This window comes from Columba livia, chromosome 1 (assembly GCF_036013475.1).
Source record: "Columba livia isolate bColLiv1 breed racing homer chromosome 1, bColLiv1.pat.W.v2, whole genome shotgun sequence".
Lineage (NCBI taxonomy): Eukaryota > Metazoa > Chordata > Aves > Columbiformes > Columbidae > Columba > Columba livia.
In genome coordinates this window covers 90,685,789-90,709,274 of record NC_088602.1, presented here as the reverse complement: position 1 = coordinate 90,709,274, position 23,486 = coordinate 90,685,789, and the positions used below count along the sequence as shown (strand labels likewise).

The 23,486-nt window shown below is 39.9% G+C and overlaps 1 protein-coding gene across 9 annotated transcripts in view; it reads left to right on the top strand.

Annotated features, from left to right (window-relative positions):
- The window catches only part of GRIK1 (glutamate ionotropic receptor kainate type subunit 1), a 173,893-nt gene that overhangs the window by 15,363 nt on the left and 135,044 nt on the right, over positions 1-23,486 (top strand). For 6 of the 9 annotated variants that reach the window (XR_010473271.1, XR_010473272.1, XM_065066122.1 and 3 more), the window contains exon 2: positions 4,181-4,297. The exons of the other annotated variants lie outside the window; for them this stretch is intronic. Coding sequence is in view for 4 of the 6 variants with exons in the window: in XM_065066122.1 (XP_064922194.1) it covers positions 4,181-4,297 (117 nt within the window). In the remaining 2 variants the exon portion in view is untranslated. The remainder of the gene's footprint in view (positions 1-4,180; positions 4,298-23,486) is intronic. 9 annotated transcript variants of the gene reach the window in all.

Genomic DNA, 23,486 nt, shown 5'->3' with positions numbered 1-23,486 from the left:
CTCTGGAGCAGAGCCAAAGTGTGAGGAGGAAGGAGCGGCAGAGAGGAGCTGCTACGGACTGACCACAACTGCCATTCTCCATCCTCCTGCACTACTCTGGGTGGAGAACGTGGAGGAATTGGGAATGAAGGAGTGAAGTCCAGCCTGGTGAAAGGTGGTGTTTTAATTTGTCTTTGTTTCTCACTATCCAAATCTATTTTCATTGGCAATAAATTAAATTAACTTCCCCCGAGTAGAGCCTGTTTTGCCCGTGACAGTAACTGTTTAGCGATTTCCCTGTTTTTACCTTGACCCATCAGCTTTTTAATCTTAGTTTTCTCCCTCTGTCCTGGTGAGGAGGAGGAGGAGTGAGGAAGTGTCTAGGTGGGCATCTGGCAGCCAGCCAAGGTCAACTCCCCACAACTATAATGTGTAAAAATTGAGATGTACTCTTTCTATGACATTTATAATAATATTGCTCCTTTTTAGCAACTTCTAGTAAGAATAATGTGAAGCTACTTCTGTCCAGTGACTTTTAACTGCTGTTTTAAGGGCTAGAGTTTCTTAGGAGGGAGACTGAGCTGCTCGGTGATACCAGCTGACTATGCATTTGCACAGTAAGAAAAGGGATTTTAAAATAATTTCCATAACTGAGTTAGTTTAGAAGATTCAGAATAAACTTCCTTGGGAGCTTTAATTAATACTAGAATTCCTGGCTTTTGTATTTGCAACTCAGATGTTTGCAATACCAACAGTAATTTTTATTACCATTCTTAAAATGATGCAATGATTTGTGGTATTTTATAATGAAGTAATATGAATGTACATTATATTAGTAAAGTCTCTTCGTTGATTATTTGACCCATTGTTCCAAATCCACAGGAAAAACCTGAATGAAATGTAGTTACCGCTCATGCCAAATTGTCAGGTTTTATATCTTTTTATTACAGCTGAATTAATCCATATTGAAGAATTAAGAAGAATAAAAGAAACATTTTAAAAGGAATATTCAGCCTATTTAGTTGCAGATTCAAGAATTTTAATACACACAACTCTGTTCCTTCATTATTCCTCTAAGTTAAAACAGACAGGTGGGATGCAGAGCGGTGATGGTCTACCATACTTCTGATTTAACCCCTTGAAAGCAAGACTTATAATTAAAATATTGATTCATAATAAGTAGTGATGACAAGCTTCTTCAGCATACATTGTATTTAAAACCCTTTCCTACTTTTGGCAGGCTCTGAAGGAACTAGGCACAGACTTTTTCAAAGATTCAAAGCTCAGTCCTTCTTCCATAGCAATTTGTCATAAACTTCATTGAGAACAGGTAAAGCCCAGTGATTGCACATACATCTTGTCCAGGAAGTTTGATTGATGTGAGCTTTAAACTGCCTATGTTTATTAGATTTGACTGCAAAACTTCCTTGAAAACCAAGCCCTCACTCTTATCTATGAGTTCTTAGAGAAAATCTGTGAGAAAATGGGGTACAAAATCATCTCTTCTGATTCTCTGTCCTTTTGTTTTAAGTGACAGACCACTTTTCCCAGGAAAAAAAAAAATGACCCAAAGGCTATTTTAGCTCTGCATCTCACAGATTCAGTGAAGCTGTGGTAGTTTATAGTGATGAGGTGCTGGTAAGTGTATTATTCTGACAGAAGAGAACAGTTGGCAGCTTACTGAGGTTCATCCAAACTGCAAATGAAAGTTCTGGGTTCCATTAGTTTGAGGAAATCAATGGTAAAAGGCCTCCTCCTTCCTTTTTCTTCAGCTGCTTTTATCAAGGTCTCCCACTTTTGTGAATGTTTCTAATGATACTAAATTAGAAGGAGCTGTGGGCTCCCTCTAGGATAGAGGCGCCTTACAGAAAGATTTGGATAGACTAGAGAGCTGGACAGTCACCAACTGCATGAAATTTAACAAGGACAAATGCTTGATTCTCCACCTGAGACAGGGTAATTCTGGTTATGTGTACAAATTAGGGAATGAGAGACTGGAGAGCAGCTCCATGGAAAGACATCTGGGGGTCTGGGTTGATGGCAAGTTGAACATGAGCCAACAGTGTCCCTGGCAGCCAAGAGGGCCACCCGTGTCCTGGGTGCATCCAGCACAGCATTGCCAGCCGGGCCAGGGAGGTGATTGTCCCGCTCTGCTCTGCACTGGTGCGGCCTCACCTGGAGCACTGTGTGCAGTTCTGGGCAACACAGGATAAAAAGGACACCAAAGTATTACAGTGTGTCCAGAAGAGGGCGACCAAGATGGTAAAGGGCCTCAAGGGCAAGACTTACAAGGAGAAGCTGAGGTCAGTTGGCTTGTTCAGCATGGAGAAGGCTGAGGGGGGACCTCATTACAGTCTACAGCTTCCTCAAGGAGGGCAGTGGAGGAGGATGTGCTGATCTCACTCTGGTGACCAGTGACAGGACACAGGGCAATGGTATGAAGCTGTGTCAGGGGGAGTTCAGATGAGACATTAGGAAAAGGTTCTTCACTGGGAGGGTGGTTGGTCACTGGAACAGGCTCCCCAGAGAAGTGGTCACGGCACCAAGCCTGTCAGAGTTCAAGGACCATCTGGAAAATGATCCTAGTCATATAGTTTAGTTTTAGGTAGTCCTTCGAGGAGCAGGAAGTTCGATTTGATGATCCTTATAGATCCCTTCCAAGTTGAGATATTCTATGATTCTGTGGTTTACTTCTCTGCCCTGCTTGTTCTTACCAAGGCAGTGGCATAGAAAGAATGCCAAAATTCACTGGTTTATGCTAAGAACAGATGCTGTCAGGTGTAAGTTATTCCAGCTACTGATGGTGCTGTAAACAGGCTCGAATAAGAGAGCGGGAATGTCTTACAGACACGGCTTCCTAGGAATAGCATTATTATCTGTATATGATCACATGGTTGGAGTTAGCACAGCAAACACTGAAAGCACAAACCTCTATATAGAAGAATGTCTTGTTAGAAAAGAATCTTCGCTTGCTTTGTGTAGCTTAGCATGCAGCTTCTGATTCAGCACATGAATATATCAAATAAGGTCAAGTATGATACAATTTTGGTGTCACGCTGAATTCATGGTAGAGCTAATATTGTTACAGTCCTGTTGTGACTGACATAAACCTGTCACATTTTCAATAGGATGGTTCATGAAAGATACAGAAGAATCAATGGAGATAAAAGTAGGTAATGCAATAACAGCATCAATCTCATCATAATTTTGCTCATATTAAACTGAGTAACCTGATTGAAAGGGTCAGGTTTAACTGTAATCTGGCAAAACTGCTTATAAAAATGAGAGTGAGAGAGAAGGAACCCAAATTGGTGAATTTTGCAGGTAAGCCAAGTGGTAATACATCAGTCCCTGCAGAACACGCAGCCCCTGTCACCAGCAGCGAGCGTCCTGTGTGAAGGGGGCAGCAGGCAGCCCCCACCATTTGTGAAACCTGCTCCTAACTGGAGACCTGCAGGCAGCCTGATGTGTTTCTACCTGATGGGAGCCAAAATGAAATAAAAAGTCCCCAAATGCTATGCTACAAAGTTAAACATCTCCTTTGTAGTCACAAGTAGGATGGTACAAGGGTCTCTGGGTCCTGTGATTCTGCCTGAATATTTTGAGATCATCCTATCTGTCCTAGAGCTACTAAAAATAGTGTACTCTGTATTTTAGGATAGATTAGCTTCTGCCATTCTTCATGACATACTTGATGGACTCTGGAGTGTGTTACTTAACGAAAGACATCTGTGAACATATAACTGAGTCTTATGACCTAGTTAATTTTGATTTTATTCATTTTATTTTTTCCCCCACGTTATTGATCTCTACATACAGAGGAAGACTTTGAGGCAGGTCTGATATAATCTGAAGAAGTCCCTGACCTCCAAAGACCCACATGGACTTTTATCACCCAAGGATCGGGGTCTGTTCAGTTTGTATTTTATCCTAAAAAATAAAACGTTGCTGCTAGATTACTTTTTCTGGATAATGATGTTGCATTTTTTCTGGGACACACTAATGCTCGTATTGCAAGAGAGAGAGAGAGAAAGAGAAGCAAGCAAGCGAGCAAGCAAGAGAAGGGTCCAAGAAACCAACTATTTGCTTAATAGCAATAGCTGACCTAATGAAGTCCAGACTTGTCTTCTGCTTCTATCCATCCTAGAGCTACTGTAACCTCAGCTGCTTTTCTTGTTCCTTCTTGACCTCCTCCCTTCAGCAGCACCTGTGATTCTTCTCTTTCTCCAAAGTCCTCTTGGCTATCTCCAAATGACAAGCAGCAAGAGGCAGCAGTGTTCTTTCCAGGAGACACACAGCCAGCAGACCAAACCTGCAGGTAACTTGAGCTTTTCCTTTGGTGAGGCCATTCGGTACATTCCTCAAACTGTTTTTCAGAAAATTGGTAGGAACTGCATGACTTTGAGACCTCTACCATTTCTCAAACTTGGCTAAATGTGGACAGTGGTTGAATTGGTGCTAAGAGGACTGAGATGAGAAGGCAGAATGATTTTGCAATCCTTGTCTCCTTAGAAAATCTGTCTGAAAAAGGGAATTAAAGTTTTTGGCTTAAGAAATCAGATGTGTCTGTTACCCACAAACTAGATTATATCTGGTAGAGCCAAAATGATTTTCCTCCATTCTACACTCTGTGGAGATGTATGATCGAAGTATTGCTATTCTTGCTATGAAGTTTATGCTTATGCAAAAGATCAGATCTGGGGAGATGTTCTTTCCTCATGGGGCAAGAGCGGAATGAGATGTGATGCTACTTTCATTCAAGCTACACAATGTTATGCCAACAATATCTTTCCTTCCCCTCCAGCCTGGGAGACAGTGCAGTCAGGATGTAGACAGCCATCAAAGGGAAAAGCTTTGATAGCAAGTTCTGGAATTTCAGGCCCATCAGTGTAGCTCAACTTTCTCTCCATTTCAGGGAAACATGTTTTAAGAAATCAAGGAGCATAGGAACTTCAGAAGTACGCTGATGTTTGTTATTCAAAAAGTGTGATTTACATCCTTCATGCATCTCAAAATTTACAATGCTCTGTTATGTTGAGGATGATAAGTAAAGTACAAAATCAAAGAGAGAATTTTTCATCTTATGGTAAAAGCCCTTTACAATGCAGAATATTAATCATAATCATCCATGTTTGAATTGGAAGGAAGAAAAAAACAAAAACCCTGCAAAGACAGCAAAAAGCAATTGAGGGAAATTATGTCCTCTGCAACCTAAAGTGGTGGAAAAGGAGCTGGAACTTGATTGTTGTTTTCTCAATGACTCAGGCTGCTGCAACATGAGGAAAGGACACAGAGACATTAGGAAAGCAGTTGATACATTTGTACAGTGATACCTGCATATGGTGATGCAGCTCATATGTATGGACTACATATGGTAACAGTTCTTCTAAAGCAGTACTGTACTGTTTGGCTGTAGTCTTTTGTTGACATATTAAGGTAGGTTATAGTCCTCCACATTGCTGCCTGTCACCATTTTTCAGTCTGTGCTCTTTCCCTCTGCCCTCACAGCCCTAAAAATTTGAGCTGGAGGCTGCTTCTGAAGCCTGCAGGCTTGCCTTATAAAGGTGATCATTTTTATGAGATTCAGTGATTGGAGTTCTGCTACAATAGGTCTTTACTGCAGTCTTGCTATCTCCTGTCATCATGAGCTCAAGCAGCAGTACACAAGGAGGATAAAGAAAAGGAAATGGAATGAAAAAATCTTAGATAAGAGCGGATTGACAGGTTGATGATAATCTTAAGTATGTGAAACTGTGTTTATGCACGTTTTCTAGTTAAACTCAAGTGCTTTCCAGCATGCAACATGCTTAAGAGATTACAGAGTGCAGGATTTATTGCAAAAAACTGTCATGAAATGCTCAAATACACTTCTCTTATCCTGGCATATTGTGTTGTGCTGGAAACTTGAAAGAACTGCAGTGTGAACTCAGACATCTATCAAGTCACATGAATGTGCTTATAAAACTACCAAGGCAGTATAAGAATGTATTTGCAGCTAATGGGGAATAAAGGATTTATTCATTTTCCTTTCAGTAGGGATGCCTTTGTATTAAGACTCAAAGATATTCAGTATTTCTGCCAGGATAAGGAAAAAAATGACCAAATTGTAAGAAAGACAGTAAGTTTCCTGGCTTTGTATGTCTTAAAAATTCAAATAACTGGCAGTGACAAAACAACAAGAACTCTGGGTGCTACTGACAGTCTGTTACTTTTACAGTCACCTTGCAGAGCTTTATTGCTTATCATCAGATAGAACAGTTGGTCCCGATGGAAAAGACAGGTTGCTACAGATGACAGGATCTTTACAATGGGCAATCATGATGGCATTAGTGTTTATCCACTGCAGTAAGTGTATAAATCACAGCAAATGGGCTTCCCCTTGGAGCTGGAATCTGTTGTGTTATTTTTGCCCAGCCACAAATATTTAACCACTGAATGGTGAAATTGTCAGACACACTCATGCCTAGCCCAGTGAGCAGTCAGAGATTACTGTATTACTGTCCACAGATCACTAACCTGGTATTAGAATGCCACTTGGAGACACAGATGTTAAACTGAAAGTAGTTTGTGTATTTATTAGAGAGTTCTCCCTGCTCTCTGTGGGCTAGAGGTGTTCTGTAATCTGTTAGTGTGAATGAATATAAGGTTTAAATGGGTTCTCTTTCCTCTTCTGAGGTCTTTGGTGGCAGAGTGAGGTAAGATATTATGGACATGGGTTTGCATGCTGTCCCCAGTTCACATATGAAACTCACTGTTGTCAGTAGCTTAGAAGGTCAATTTTACGTAGTTAAATACTGATACACAGTTTTAGCTCAATACTCAAACAGTTTATTTTTATAGAACAGGCACTTCCCAGGAAGTGTTGCATAAATCAGAGGAATTACAATACAGAGCATCCTCTGGAGCTTTTTCATTCCAATTTTCAATGTCAGACAGTGTCCAGTGTTAGAGGTTTGAAAGGAACAAATTAGAAACCCTGTAATGGAGTATTATGGAAAGACATTCCTCAAGGAAACTCTTTCTCAGCTTCTTATCCTCTGATGTTTTGCTTGTTACTAACGCGCATGAATTCTGCATTTAATCTTACCTGATGTAATTGTAACTGTTCTCATTCTCCCTCTAAGTGTCTCATCTCTTTTGAATCCCACCGAACTCTCACTTCTCAGTATCCCCTTGTAGTGATGTGTTCCCCAAGTTAATTATTCTTTGTATCAAGCAGCATTTTCTTTTATCTGTTTCAAATTTGGTGCTTTCCTACTTCACTATCTGCATATATCCATACAAATGAAAACGATGAATTGGAGAGGATAATCTTGTGCCTGTGTCCCTCTTGCTATGTTATGTATCTGCATCATATTTTCCCTGCTTGGTTCCATCTGTTGGCTGCTCCATCCCCAAAGGCAGAGCCTGAGCTGTGAGCTGGCCTTCATTCCCCTTTGTATTAACAGTCAAATACAAATTTTAGTTGCAGTTAAACAAGGTGCTATTGTGTTGAGGGGGAAGGAAAGAAACAGCTAAGAGAATGCAGGGCAATTGCTTTTCCCTCTGGAGGCATCCTAATGGAAAATTTTGGTCCTGAGAGGAAAATTCCAAGGTTAAACAATAGTAGCAGAAATTTCACAGCTTGGAGCCTGCATCTGTGCTTTTGCTTCTGCTCTCCTCACTTTGTCAGAAGATGCCGTGAGAGGCACAGCATCTTCTGATCTCCCAAAAAAAGCCATCCCATTTCCCTAACTGCCCTGCAGAGGTGAGCTCTCTCCTATAATACCCTGCTGTGGCATTGTAGTTTTTTTGACATGGCTCTCTGAGGTCACCCGAACGTGCTTTATATAGCACTCCTCCCTCTTTCTCTGGAGGAAACTTTCTTGTACAGAGCAAAGCTTAACTGCCCACCTATAGGCAGCCTATGATGTTAGCTTCTAGAACTACAGGTATCTATAGGTATTGATTCCTGTGTGGGCACCAATGTAGAGGAACTGGTAATTTTACCTATGAAAATGATAACGTCAGGTATAACATCAGGCCTTCCATCCAGCATGAAGTTAACTTTTCTGAAAGTGGGTTGTTCCACTCGCTAGACAAGGTTTCCTTTGAAAACAACTTCCCACCTTTTGTGTGACAACATATTTTCTGCAGCTATCTCAGTTGTCCTGTTCTGTAGGTTTTTGATCACTGTATGAGAAAGAAAATGTAGAATCTTGCTATCTGTATTTGTCCACAGGTAATGCTCCAATATGTATTTTATGCAACAGTGAGATAAACACCCATATAAAAAAAAATACACAGAGGCATTCACTCTGATCATGTCTGGAAAGGCTGGGATGCTTCCCTGGGGATGAGTTCAGATCTGGAAAACATACAGTGATCTAAATGGCCCTGTGTATTTTCAGTAGAGACATGCTTACCACACAACGAATAGAAATGTCATTTTTCTTTAAGTTCAGCAGTTGTATGAGTGTACAAGTCAGAGGCAGGCATGAGCAACCACAAAGGGCTGAATCCGTTTAGTCAAAAAGACAAAAGCTATCATCTATGAAATTGAGAAAGCAAAGGGTGTACCCTTGGCATTGTATGCTTGTCATCTAATTTTAGTACTACAAAAGCCAGGGGTCTAGTTGTGTGTGTCCACATCACTGTCACCCTCTTCTGTTCCCACTTGTGCAATGTATCTCATCCCTGTGAAATGGGCTCCTGCTTGCAGCAGCAACGGTTTTCAGCTTTTTCTTTAAAACAGATGTTATTATTTGTTTTATTATAAACCAGGGAGCTACTCTAGCAGGCAATGCAGTAACCAAATTATTGTATTCTCAGTATGGGATTTACAAAAAATACTGTAATTTGGCTTACACTGAATATTCTACATGGTAAAACCTCAGACTTCATTGGAGTAGGGTTAGGCCAATGTCGAGCACTTTCAGACATTGTTCCCTCCTAGTTTTCTGTCCTTAGTATATTGATAGATGCGAAACAAGATTCTACTGGTAAAATAAGTTTTTCCAGGTATGTGTTACTGCAAAGGCATAAATATATTTGTAAGGATCTGTGTCCAACTATAATGATGTGTATCCAACCAGGTGCTTGGAAATGTGCCAGAAGTTTTTAATGTTATCCAGGCCTAACAGTGCAGCAATATTAATATTTAGTAATTAGTAATACTTACTAATACCATTACTTTTACTTCCCATGCAGGAATTCTGGCAACCTTGGAACTGCCAAGAATCCTTTTATGATTGAAAAAAACTATTTAAATACATAAATCTACTGAATACTATATCAGGAAGAGCTACTTGAATTTGCTTTGGTTTGGTTTGGTTGGTTTGTTTGTTTTTTGGGGGTGGAAAGGGTAATAACAGGAAGAACTTACACTGAAGGACTCCTGAGATCATGGCAAAAGATTATGTGCCTACCCTCAAAGGAGAACCACCCCTGCAGCGATCAAGTATCTTTTTAAAATGCACTTTACAGCTACAGTGAGCCTGTCAGTACTGCTCCTTTCTTTTCTTAAAATGAAAAGGAAAAAGAAAAGAACTAGTCATAGTTAGGCACCAGGAGCTGAGTAAGTGGTATTTCTTTTTTTTCCCCAGCGTGAGAGCTACACATTTCACCAAGGAGCAACCCTGAGGAATGCAAACATACTGGAGAAATTCACTATTTTATATCATAGAATAAAATAATCACAGAATCATTTAAGTTGGAAAACACCTTTAAGATAATTGAGTCCAACCATAAACCTAATGCTGCCAAATCCACCACTAAACCATGTGTAATTGCTTGAATAAAAGCCACCTTCACTTTTCCTGGTTTTCACTTTCATGAAAATCCAGTTTTCCAAAACTCTGAGAAATATGAAGTATACAATATTTAACTAGGTAAGTCCCTAGAAGTTTGTAAAGACATGATTGCTCAGATGTGTAAGAGGCAGACACAGCCAGCTCAGTCCAAAGGAGGTATCAAAGGAGCAGAACACAGCTCAGGCTAGTGTGCTGTGTCAAGAGAGCACTAACGTGGCTCCATAGTTTCGACTCCAGTCCTTGCTTTTATTCACCCACCTTGGGATGCTGATAGAGATGCTTAATAACTGTGTAGACATGTTAGGCTGTCTGTTGTGCAAGGTGCTATACAGGCACACATTTCCCAAAGATGCAAATGTGAAATGTGATTCAGAATAGGAGTGAAATCCTATATCATCAAGTTTATCTCCGCTTAATAGTCTAAAACGTAATTACAAGTCAATAGAAATAGAGATGCTCACTATCATTAAGTGACCTCGACACATGCTATCACAGAGTAATTTTTTATAGAGGGAACATTGTGAGGTTGCTTAATTTATACCTATGGTAAACAGAAATAACCCTTTACTGCCCAGGTCAAACAGCTCATTTTATATGGAAATAAACACATCCTCATATGTTTCTGTGATGTGTGTCTTGCTCTCATGATCAGATGAAAATAATACAGGCCTGAGAACATACACATTTTAGTGCTGAGAGGTTTCTTCAGTTATGGTTCCGTAAGACATGTCTGGGCATGATGCTCTCCTGCATTAGCAGAAGGTGCTTGTAGACTCATCCACCAACAAGTGACAGCCCCACTTGAGTGGCTGTGTGGATTTATGGTGGCCAAGCTCTGCTGTGCCCTCACGAGATGTCCGCCAGTGGTAGGCTTGCATTAGGTTATGCTTCTGGAGCACGCCTTCCCATTTAGCTTCATCCAGATGTGAAGTAACTTGTCTGCCCCGGGACTGCTCCAGGATGCAAGCAAAAATCTGATAACCAGGAGCAATAATGAGATTGACTTAAAAAACACACTGAACTTTTGGTGAGCTAAAATGCTACACGTACCTGCTCCATAAGGACCTTTTCACTCAGCATCTAGCAGTGACAGCAGTGTCATCACTACTGAACAAACTATATATACACACTATGTGCCCTATATCTTAAAAAAGGATATGCTGTCAGTTTGTGTGCTCCAAATTTTCACTCTGTACTGGATCTGTCACTCGCAAGCTTGTGTGCCAAACATTTTATTTGGCAACTGTCCTTCCCTGGTAGTTCAACAAACCCTGGTTGTGCTAATAACAGAACAAATCCACTGCCAATTGTGACATTTCAAACTGCAGCTTTTAATGAAAGCATGGACTAATCTTTATAGGAGTGCAAACATCAGCAGCATCATCCTAGCAGCTGGTCTTGCTGAGGAGGATGTGTGACTGTAAAATGGGGACATTGACAGAAGTGATGGTAAGAGCAGTCAAAGGAGGTGTGAAATATTGCACACTGGTTGTGATAAAGTTAGATAAGGAAACTAGCAAATGAAAAAGCAAATATTCTGTCAGGTGGGTCATGTTTTACACAGTGAAAAAGTATAGCTGCCATAAAGCAGGGATGGGCTGGAACCCCAGGAAGAGGATCCCCAGGGGACTGCAGGCTAATTTAGTAAACAGGATTTAAATGTAATTCAGCTTTGTCTGGTATAATGGAAATGAGGAACAATGCACAAAAAAAGTTTCTGTCCAGTTTGGGAGCAGGTGAATGAAGACCAAAAGAGAAAGAAGACACATTTTTAATTTTTATTTTCGATTCCTTGAGTTAATTATAATACTACACAGCAGAAGAATGGTGAGTCAGGGACCAGACTCTGAATCCAATATAGCTCTCCTTTCTTTAAAATAAATATTAGAGATTTATCATAAATGGGTCAAAAGAGACAGAAATGTGTAACTTATCTTGAGAGCCAATCTGATTCCTACAGTGGTTACTTAATCATCAGACTTTAAATATGAGCTTTATCTGTCACAATGATATGTTTGCCTGTGGACAGGAAACATAAAGAAAAAAGAAATTTCTGGGCAGAGTACACATCCCTAGAGATGGCACTGGAAACACTAGATTCACACTCTGAGCTCGCTTATTAAAGCAAGTGCAACATCAGACTGCTGCAGGGTATGCAGAGTTGTCACACTCAGCCCCACTCAAATGGGAAATTTCTTGGGAATTCGAAGCCAAACAGCAGGAACGTGGGTGCCTGCCGTGCCCTGTGGTTCAGCTGCTGCTCAGGAGTTAACCATAGGTCAGGGCAATTGCAATGTATTAGAGCATCCATGCCACCAGGTGACTTCAAATTAATTTCTCCCTCAACATGTTCCTACAGGGAACATTCAGAAGGGAAAATATGAACCAGTCTGTTTGCTTTCATTCACATCACTGGCTCAGGGGGCTTTCCATAGGTTTTCAAACTTGGGGTATTATAAAAAAAAACCTTGTTTGTCTTTTTTTTTTTTTTTTCTTGGCACAACATGAGACATGAAACATCAGACACTTTGTGCATCCTGCTTTATGTATTTCCTAAAATAAGTTCAGAAACAGCTGGGAACTGTCACATATTGGAAATCTAGTGAAATATCAATACTGGGGCAGATTTTCCCCAGAGGTTGTGATCTTAATTGCTCCAGGAAGCCTACTTTAATTGCCATTTGCTGCCGTGCCATTTGCTTCTCCCTGTCTGTTTGCCTTGGTTTAGCTGAAGAAATGATCTAGTCATAAGTTTAATCCATGCCTAAAAAATTAAACCCCTATTTATTTACTTAAATCCTGTGAGCTATAAAGGTCTTTTGGGCTTTTTAAAAAAATTTTTTCAGCTTTGTTTTAGTCTGTTTTGTGATGGCAGGAACGCTGTTTTTTGGGAAAGGTGTGCAGGAGCTGTTTAGTGTACAAAAGAGACCATCATGGGGCAACTATGAAGTAAGAAACTTCAGACAGAAGCACACCACCAGTGCTTTTGCAAGGTGTAAACACATTTCTCAAAAAAACCCTGTGTATATACAGAGCAACAAAATAATAAGTAAATAAATGAATTTTAAAAAAACCAAAGCAAATAAAATATTTAGAGAATACCCTTCTTGTGAACCCTGCTCTCTATAGCTCAGCACCATCTGGCCTGACGTATTTTTGAGTACTGAAATGTCACTTTTTTTTTTTTAAAGTATAATATTTTTTCAAATAAAAGATCCATGGAACGGACAGATAAATGAGCTCACATGAGTAATGTGTGTGAAGTCAGGTGATATGGTGACTATGGTCCCTGTTAATGGGTCTGGGATAAGGAAGAAGTGGATCCCAAAGCAAACTCTGCCTCTGTTCCACTCTTAGCTGTCTATTTTTAAAAAGTTCCTCTAATAGCCATGAATGACTGTGCCTAGATTATAAGGGGGAACAGTGGGACACAGTGATTTTCCTGAAAAATGGTAACCAAGGTGGGTCAATAACTGAGACGTTGCCAGCTGCCTCAATGCTGAAGTCCATGTGGTTTCAGTTCACCCTACTAGGTGGATTTATTTTCCTTTTTGTGTATGTGCTTAGGAATGAATGTAAGTCTACCATCCTCACATTAAAACAATTTTTTTCATAAATACAAATATTCTGCCATTGAGGTATTCATCTGCTAAAAGCAGAGTTTGCTACGTGTTTTATTTACACAGGAATAAGTGGTGTGTTTGATTTCCATTTGATCCTATACCTCATATTTTTGATTCCTGAATCAAAGGAAATTGAAAGATAAACTATAGTTTTATCTGATGGGGATAATCCTGATCCGATGAGGCATTTTCCTCTGGATCAGCCTCAAGAGCTAAACTGATCACAAAGGAAGTTTATGGGGAAAAAAGCCAATTTGACAGGATTCATTTGTCAAGATCAATAGTGTGCAACCCTTTTAAAAAAATAATAACTGCATATTGTCCATGTGGAATTGGAGTAATTTTTTCTACTGCTCTCATAAGAAATATGAAGAGTGCCACTGGTACCTGTCCGGGCTAAGAGTTATTTTAAGTGGCAAATAAAAGTGAATTCTCTGAAGAGGTTTTTGTTATAAGTATATATCTGACTTAACAGCTCAAACACTGGAAAATGACTTTGGATTGTGTTTCACGGCTATATTCCAGTCTGTTTTTTTCTAAACAAATGTGTTATTCAAGCAAAAATTAAGCGGTTTACTCTTTGCTATGTTTATTTACTTTTTGTTGTTGCCTTCTGGATACAAACACTGTTGCACGGAACTGGCATTTTTTAAACTGATGCAACTTCTTTTCAGATGCACAGCAAGTTAGACACTGCACTCCAAGCAAACCTCAGAGTAGGCTCAGCAGGGTGGAAAAAACAGCCTCTGGTACAAGAATCTTTTTACTTCTCTTGTTGGATGAGCTGAATGCCATAGAAAAGGTAGATTGGGAACACTGTTGGCTTACAGTGTTGTTCACATCTGGAAGAGTAAATTCTCAACCAAAATAAGCTGAGTTGGCTGTAACGGGCCCTCCACTATCCTGAGCCCTTCAGGGACGTCGATTGTTCCTGAAGTCTCCTTTGCCAGCCACACTTGCACCATTTCTGGAGAGGGTGTGTCTGACACTTTGGAAGAGCAAATCCTGTGGAAGTGTTGTCTAAACAAAAACAATGAAGAAATCTTGTGGATTACCACCACAACACTCTTGAGACACATCGTTATGTATAATAGCTGTTGAGTGTTTGTGGCGTGCTCACATACATGGCAAAGTAGGATGAAGAAATAGATTGATTTACTTATTTATTAATCAGGAAGAATACATTTTGTGGCTACATTTGAAGGTGCCAAACATGCACTGCTGTGGAAGATGAAATTTTCTGTCTAATTTGCAATTTAATGACCTTGATATCATGGTGTGATTTCTAGGGGATGCGTGGTTTGCTTGGGGTTACAGGGTTGCATCCTGCTTCTGCTTGCAGCTCTCCAGCTCATCCATAGATGTTAATAGATTGTCCCGAATTGTTTGATTTCCTTTGTATGAGTCTTATATTTCATGTTATGAAAGCTTCAAGCTTCCCTTAGTAGGCAACAAACCCAAGTAAAATGTTCTGCAAAATTGCATCCATGTGTAAATAAGGCATGAGAGAATTTATCAACACTGCGTGAAAACACTCGTCGTCTTCAGTATAAGAGCTGCTCTGCAGGACTATTGGACTAGATGATCTATCGAGGTCCCTTCCAATCCCTAACATTCTGTGATTCTTTGACTATGCAAGGAGCCCACACTGGTAAGGAAATTTGGTAGCAGCAAGTTGGATAACTTCCTAGCTACATCAGAGCCACCTCAGCAGTGTGCTCCTCTTTTTCCTTGTCTCAGCACTCCTAGATACTACGGTATTTTATATCTGCAATGTTATTTAATATGTTCCTATCCTCAATTTAGATACCATTTTGGCTTTTTCTCAGAGAACTGTATAATACGTTTGGCCATATTTTCCTAATATTTTCTTTTCCTCGGGCACAAGGTCTTTGTAAAACTGACAGGTTACTTAACTAGCAGTGAGGGTAATGGCATCGTTGACATATCCTGTGATGTGTGTCCAGTTCTTTGCGAAGGTGCAATCTATTTTAAGGAATTCTTTTTCCTTTGAGTTAGACAGTAGATTTTTAGTGTTATTTAATTACACTCACTTGCCTTTTACATGGTGCTCTCTGATAGCTGTAGCATCATCCTTTGTGTAAGAATTAGATGTGCTACTTAGAGAAAGAATTTAATATCCTTTTCCCAATTTAACTTCTGTATTTTCCTCTTCCTTGCTTTTGTTTCTTCTATCTCGCCTATCATGACACTTTCATTATACCATCTCTTCTTCGCTATTGTGTCTGTTTGATTGTTTTCCGATTTTTGCTGAATTTTACTTCCTCCAGTACAATTGTACTGCTCTTCCCTTGTCCCTGCTACGGATCCATTTCTCCCCATTCCATCTGTTGGCTCCCAAGTGCCGTTTAATAAAGTTCTGTCCGCTGCACTAAGTGCTTGAGACAATAAATTTCCTTTACCTGCCGAAAGAGTCCATGCAGAACAGAGAGACAGAGATGAAAAAGTCACACTAAGCCTTACAGCTGCAGGACTCCTGCCCTACCCCACCACCTTTGCAGAGCTCACATCTGGAGCACCCTGTGTGCAAATGACCCCTTAGTTACAACATGGAGGAGAACAGAGCTGCGAGAGGGGGTGCATTTTTTTAAATTTTATTTTATTTTAACCCATCCTTTGCTGGCGCATAAAGACAAGCCTTAGCAGGCTGAAGACCCTCTCGTTATGGAGTAAAGTATTTTTCCAAAGACATTTTCTGTCATTTACTAGTTATCAGTATGGAGCTGGTGAACAGCTGGGAAAAAAACCTGAATCCAGAATGTAATTGTATAGATGAATATTTAACATTAAAAAAGAGCCCCTCTGAGATCAGACTTTTCTTGATGCTGGTGTGCATGCATGTAAAAATGTGAAAATTAGTGTATTAAAGTACCTGAAGACACATAAAACATCTTTTAATTTTCTTCCCAGAGATGCAATTGTATTAATTCAGGGGAAACTGGAATAAGAAATAATTATGCAGAGCTAAGATCCCTGCTCGTTCTGTCTTTCTACATGGTACAAACTTATCTCAAATGGGCTCTTCTGCTTGGTCCTTAATTTCTCCTGGGTGCAAATTCAGGGAAGTGTGCTTAACCCTCACGTAGGGTGACCCCATGCCCTTGTGCCACTGGGTTGCTTTGAGCCTTGTGCTCTGGCAGGAGCAAAGGTGCAGGAAATATAATAAATAGTGCTCAGGGCTTCCCCTTGAATGGGAGATAGTTACGCTGCTTTCAGCAAGGAAGGGTGCGTATCTCTGCCCACCAAATGCATTTGAAGGGACTGTCTGGCTGTGCACCTATGGGAGACACCCTCCGAAATGTGGATGGACCGCATGGTGCCTGCAGGCTCAGACTCAACAAAGCAAAAACACCTGCAGCATCTCTCTGGGAAATGGGAGCTCACAGCATACCAACGATTTTTTTGGACCAATCTCGCAATCTTCCTGTGACAAGCTGGGATTTGATTATAGCCCTGCATCTCACTGGAAAAAATATTATTTTGGATATAGAATGGTTTTTACCAGCTCTGCCTGCAAGGCAGAACTGAAAATTAAATCATTTGGGTAGGCATCATTCGTCTATTCAACAGCATCGCTGCCTCTATTTTAAATGATGACTGCTGCAGAAAACATTGATAAAATGAAAAATTATTATAACTATTCCTTAACATATTATCCTGTAGTATTTTGCTGTGATAGCTGCCTCAGAGGGCTGGAATATTCACACTAGTTAACACTGGGCACACAACTGTGGTGCCTAAATTAGGAACCTAAGAGACACATTGCCTGTGGAGACATTTCTCCAGAAGGCACTTCCATGTTACCGACTTAGGTACCTACCTCTTTTCCTTGGCTTTATTAGATTGCTAATTTAAACACCTCATTTAGATGTCTAAAATGCAGTGGTATGAATTCTCCGCTTGCTTGCTGTATTGCTCTTTCTGCATCTTCAGTTGACACTTTGCTGTTCTGATCTGGCTTAGTGGAGTCTACAGGCAAAAATATAAAATCATGGGGAACCTGCTCTGTAAATTTTTGAAGGAAGATTAAAATAGTGACCAAAAGATTATTTTTCTTCTTATCTGATTTCATTCCTTTCTCTAAGGAACACGAAAAAAATAATCAGCTGCAAATTCAATCACTTCCCATGTTCTTATCACAGACATCTTGATGTGGTGTTTTTTTTCTCACCCCGTGTTTACCATAAAAAGTGGAAAATTGAAAAGTACAAGTATCAGATGTGTCTGTACTCAAAAATTCTGTTGATCCAAAAAGTACTAATTTAACCTAAAAAATAAATTGTTTACTTTCATGGTAAGATAAGAAATTATTTTTGTATTGATAAATCCATGATTTCACATCATACATAATAAGACAAAATAAAAACCAGTTTCCGTATTAGCAGAATTAATTAAAATGCAATTATGTGCAAACCACCCTGAACTGATGTTCCTGATGAGCTGAGCTAATCATGTGCCACTTTCAAGCTAAATGGAATTGAAATGTAAAAGTCAGAACTCTAGGAAGCTGAATACTTGCAGAATTTTCAGTAGGTGCAAACACTGAAATGATGAAATGTTTCCCAGAGTGTGAGAGGTCTAACTAAAAGGCCACAGAAATCTTTATACCTCATAACTCCAATGTAGTTTTTGAACACTTTAAAATGAAAACAATTTTTGTTCTGAAAGTAAGTGTGACTTTGTTAGGTGGTGTACTTCAGAAGGATTTGTGCTCTTGCTGTGGAATCATCATTGTGTTTCCATAGACAATTCTTGGAGGGATAGAATTTGGTAATCACTCTTCTCATCCTTTCCTGGTGCCTGCAAAAGTCTCTGTGGACAGAGTATATCCAGAATACAAATTCTGTTGCCACAATCAGTCTGCTTTTTCTCACAATCCTGAAACGAATAGGAGAGGTAAAAGTCAGAGTCCAGGCCAAACTAATTAATGATATCCTTAAACAATGATGGATTAATATCCTAATACAGCAGCTGCTTTTTTTTCCCCTCTGTGTAGGAAACCTCTTTTAAACCTTTGTTTTTTCTTTATCCACATTGTCAGACAACTGTATTGATAGAAGAAAATTGATCGTTAATCCTGGCTTAACATCTCATTCAGGTGATTGCGCCAACATGCCTGGTATGTATTTTAGATCCTCTCTTGAGTGTGGAGGTGAAGATAGGCTGAGAGATGTAACATCCCGAGGCAAAAAAAAAAACCAACAGCAAACAACAGGGCAGATTATTTTTCAGTGTTGATTCTTTTCTGAAAAACAATGTTACAGGCACATAATGACGCTGCTGATATGCAACATTTCTGTTCTGATTAATTTACTGCATGGATGAGATAATTCTGTATTGCAAGATGTCTTAAATGATGGTTCTGAATGTTTGGCATGGCTGTTATAAAACATTGTTCTGGAAAGAAGTATGTTCAAAATTCACAACATGTTTTTTTCTTCATTCTTGCTAGACCATATGCAAGTAGACAGTTTGCATCAGGTCCCTGGTGCCTACTTCTGAGTTACTGCCTAAATAGGGAATATTTTGATAAAAGCAAAAAGCTTTCTGATGGCTTTTCATGCCCCATTAGAAACTTGAGGACCAATCACTAATAAGGTTATGCCAAATGTGTACTTATTCATGTTCTTTTCTCTCACTGTGCAAACGTTTCCAGCCTTCGCCCATTATGAACGTTACAGTGTATGATATGCGAATCAATCCTATCTGTGCAGACACAGCAGAATGAAAGGTATAATGATGTGGGAGTGAAGCATCGATGCATAATTCATATCTGACAGCGCTCTGTGGAGTGCTATCCGGCAGCCTTGCATGGCGGAGAGGTCCTCATGCGCTCGGAAAATTCATCTGCATCAGCTCATTGTGTTTCTGCTTGGGTGGCAAGCTCGTCATTTAGGATTAGTGAAACGCCATTCAGAAGCACTGCTGTAGTGGAGAATCAGGGCAATGTAGTTCTGAGCTACCCTGTTGAGACCTTTTAGCCCAAAAAACTCACCTGGTGGAGCGTTTCTCCTCTAGCTCAAAAAACCCCACCTCCAGCAAAGATTCAAATCCCTTTGACACAGTAACTTAGTGTTACCAAATTACAGATTAGAATATTTCTGTTGGAAGGGACCTACAATGACCACCTTTTCCCGTGGCTTGACCAGGTCAGAGCTGACTGAAAGTCAAAGCATGTTATTGTGGGCATTGTCCAAATGCAACTTAAACACCGACAGGCTTGGTGCAACATCGATCACCACTCTAGGAAGCCTGTTCCAGTGTTTGATCACTCAAAAATGTTCCAGTATTTGATCACTCACCAATGCTTCCTAATGTTAGGTCTGAAAACTTATTATAAACTAGTAAACACCCTCACAGCTCCATCCTGCAAGTGCTAGTATGCTGACCTTCTGCAGTCCAAGGGCTACCACAATGAGGACATGCAGTTGGCTTTGTATGTGGTGGCTGTCTGTGACCTGCAGCAGAGCAGAGAACTCATGAGCTAAATTTCTTTTTTCATTTCACCTGAGCATGTTTATATATTATAAAACATAGGACCATCAGATTGTCAGCGCATTTAGATCAACATCATGCACTGAAAACTAGTGGAGCTGTGCCGATTCACACCTCAGTGGTGATCTCTCAAACAGTCATTACGTATTGGCATGAGATAAAGACCCAGGGCTCAGGCTCACATTGGGAGGCAGTGGGAACAGATACTGACTTTGACCCAAAAGACTCAGTTGCAGCTGAGTGCACTTTGAGAGTCTCTTCGAGTTTGAGGTTTCGTTTTATCTATGGGCTTTTTTTTTTTAAACTTCACTTTCCTGAATGAATGCTTTTGTGTACTGTGTTTAGTGATGCCTTACTATTCCAGGATCATAATAACAAGGTTTATTATGTTCTAAGCCAGTGTGTTGTGACAATGTTGCAAAATTATTGTTTTGTTTCTCCTAAACTCCAGATTTTTTGTAACAGTAATAATAACAAAATACATATAAGCTGATGAATTATCTACCATATCAGACTGCAGCACAGTGGAATCTGAAATAACTGAGAGAGTAAAACTGAAAAATATCTTAATTTACAAGTGAAACACTAACAGACAGTAAACTTTTGCTGCAGTATTCCTCATCTGATTTTTAGTTTTGTCTTCGCAAGCAGACAAGACTCATGCTGCTCAGGTGATGAATGTTAAGCAGATTGTAGGGATATTGAGCACAGGCTTTCTCTGGAACGCAAAAATTGCATTCTTTGTGCAGGTGCAGGCTCAGAGAAAAGCAGTACTTCTCAGTCTGGTAAGAGATATATTTCCAAACGAATAAGTAATCACTATCGGTGCACAGCTAGATAATAGCTAACTTCTGGTATAATATATCAGGTAGAATAATTTGGAACAAAATTGCTACCGCTGACTACGTGCAGTCAACATTTTTCAGTACAATGTTCTTGTGAGGTTCACAGCTTCAGCCATGGGAGTTGGGGTAGCTACAGTTTGTTTCGATTTACATCAGTGGGTAACTGGATCATCTGAAGGCATAGCGAGAAATGTACAGCAGTGTCTGTTTATCACCTAAGTTAAAGCTTGCCTCGTCCTGAGATCGTAGGAAGGAGGAACAGGAATAGTGGTGTGGTAGAGAGAGGCACAGTGATCTAAGCCTGGACTTGCTCTAGTTTTTGTAGATGTGGATGCTGCCACATCTAGTCTGCTGTGGCCTCTGTTGAGGGAAATTCCCCACCTGGGATGCCAATACTTCTTGAGTAGGAACCCCAGCTGTTCTGGGATTTTTGTAAGCAGAAAATGTCAGCTATGCAGTTTTGAGGGATGACTAGCCTCCTACCGTTCATATCCTTCCTGCTGGTGAGGGGATTTAAATGTGAGTCTCCATCTCAGATCCCATGCTATAGTGCATCATCCACCTTCCACCTCTGAAATAAAATTCCCATGAACGTAAGTAACAGCTATTTGAAGATATTCCTAGGTAAAGGTAGTGATATTAATTTTCTGTCACTGTAGCAAACAATTATGTCTTACAAAAGTTGTATTTAGTATTGGAGATAGGGCATGCTATTTAACATCTGTTCAGCTCACTTAACTACTTTGTACCGAATTCCACACGACCTTTAAATTTCACCAGTTCTAGGGCATGTTAAAGATACAATGCCTCATCTGCACCGCATTTGAAGGCACTTGGCATGTTCGGGCATCCTATACTATTTGAAATCATGCTCACAACAGAACATGAAGCCTCAAAATAGGACCCTGATGGGATTTTAGGTGCACGTATGCCCTTCCTTGCCCTCTCTGTGGAGGTGAGCTGCAAGCAAAACCTGGGCTGGGTGGCTACCTACGTCTCAGTGTGCCAACAGATTGGGCTTTTAATACTAGGCTCAGATTTCCATTTCAGCAAGCAAATATACAGAGAATAGCATTAAGTACATTGTAAGTGAAAAAGAAATTGAAGGATTGTTCTGTTTTTTTTTTTTTTTCAGAGAAAGTGTTGCACTTCTTAAGGTTTGAGGTGTTTTTAAAGGCTGGTAATTGACTTTTGTTTCTCACCTTTGTCTAGTCAGGCTGCAAGTTTTGGGGACAGAAACCATTTCTCTACATGCACTTAAACAACATAAAGGAAATACTGATTTTTCCTGTGCCTCTGACTGACCTTCAGAACTGCTCAAACTACTTGATTGGTTTAAGAGAAAAAAATCCTTTTATGGAAAACTAGTGAAAAAGAGACTGAATGAGTGTAAGTATGCTTCAGATGTCAGACTGTGGCACAAGACGTCTAAAGCTAGAGAAATAGATTTTGAGAAGCTGGTACTAAATTACGATTAAGGGTCTTTGTAGCATCTCAAACTGTCTCCTAAAGAATGATGCAGATTGTCAGATTGTGCCACCTATGTACACTGCCAACTTAAAAAGGTATGGGGGGAGCAGTGTTAAATACTTGTGAGAGCAGGTTTTGCAGGAGGAAACCCTGTAAGGAAACCTCTAGGCACCTCAATAGGAGTCAGTGTCTAGATGGCAAGCAGTATTGATAAGGTGTCCACAAAACGACAAATACTGTTTTCAAGGGAGTTAAAATGTACACTGTTGTACATTGTCCCCACCTAGCATGCTTTCTGAGGAGTACACACATGGAGATAGCGAACAACTCAGCTCCACTAGCCTTTCTGGGACCATCACTGCCTGGGGAGGTGGCTGCCACTAGTTTGCATCAGGCAAAGTAAAGGAAGAAAGAGGAACATTAAATAGGAAAGGAAAATGACTGCAGAGGTCATCAAGGGACGTTTAAAGAACCAGCCTCACAGCCCTACCCATAAATAAATAACTTATGCAAATCTGTTTGCCTTTCCTTCCTATTTGTCTGCCATATGCTCTGTATTCTCGTTGGATTCTTTTCACGCTTTTCTGTGTGCAGAATTAACATGAATCCTCACTTTGTAAGGCAAAATTGTGAAGACAATTTAGCTTTGATTAATTCTAGTTGCAAGTGAAAGCGAAACATGCATGAGGGAGAGTCACCCTTTAATCTCTGTTAAATCCTAAAGTTCCTAGTACGAAAATATTAATCATTATCTTCCCAGTTGCATATGATAAAATGCAGCACTCACTGATTATGGGAAAAATATTTTTATCAGTTGCAGTTGGGAAAGTAATGCTTAATATTATTATACTGAGGATGTCTAGAATGAAAAAGTACTTTTCTGTGCAAACACCCTTAAGAAATGTAAGAGAAAAAAGACCAGGAAAACCTGCAGGTTTTTTCTTCCATTCATCCCCTTCTCTTTTCAGCTCATTTGGTGTCAGAGAAGGCTGTGGAGAGGTAGTATCTTTGATTACCTGATACTCCTGGAAAGTAATGGTCAAGCTCTTAGATGCATAGTCCCTTCCACATGATTTCATAGCGTGAACATCTCAGCTGTGCCTCCACTCACATCCTTCTTCTAAGTTTGAGCAATACAGCACCCTGCCAATGGGTTTATTTCCTTAGAAAGATTATTGCAGCTAATTATGAATTAAAGATAAAGATTATCAATTAAAATGTCATTAATTCTCTGATAGTGTAAGTAGATTCAAAACGAAGCT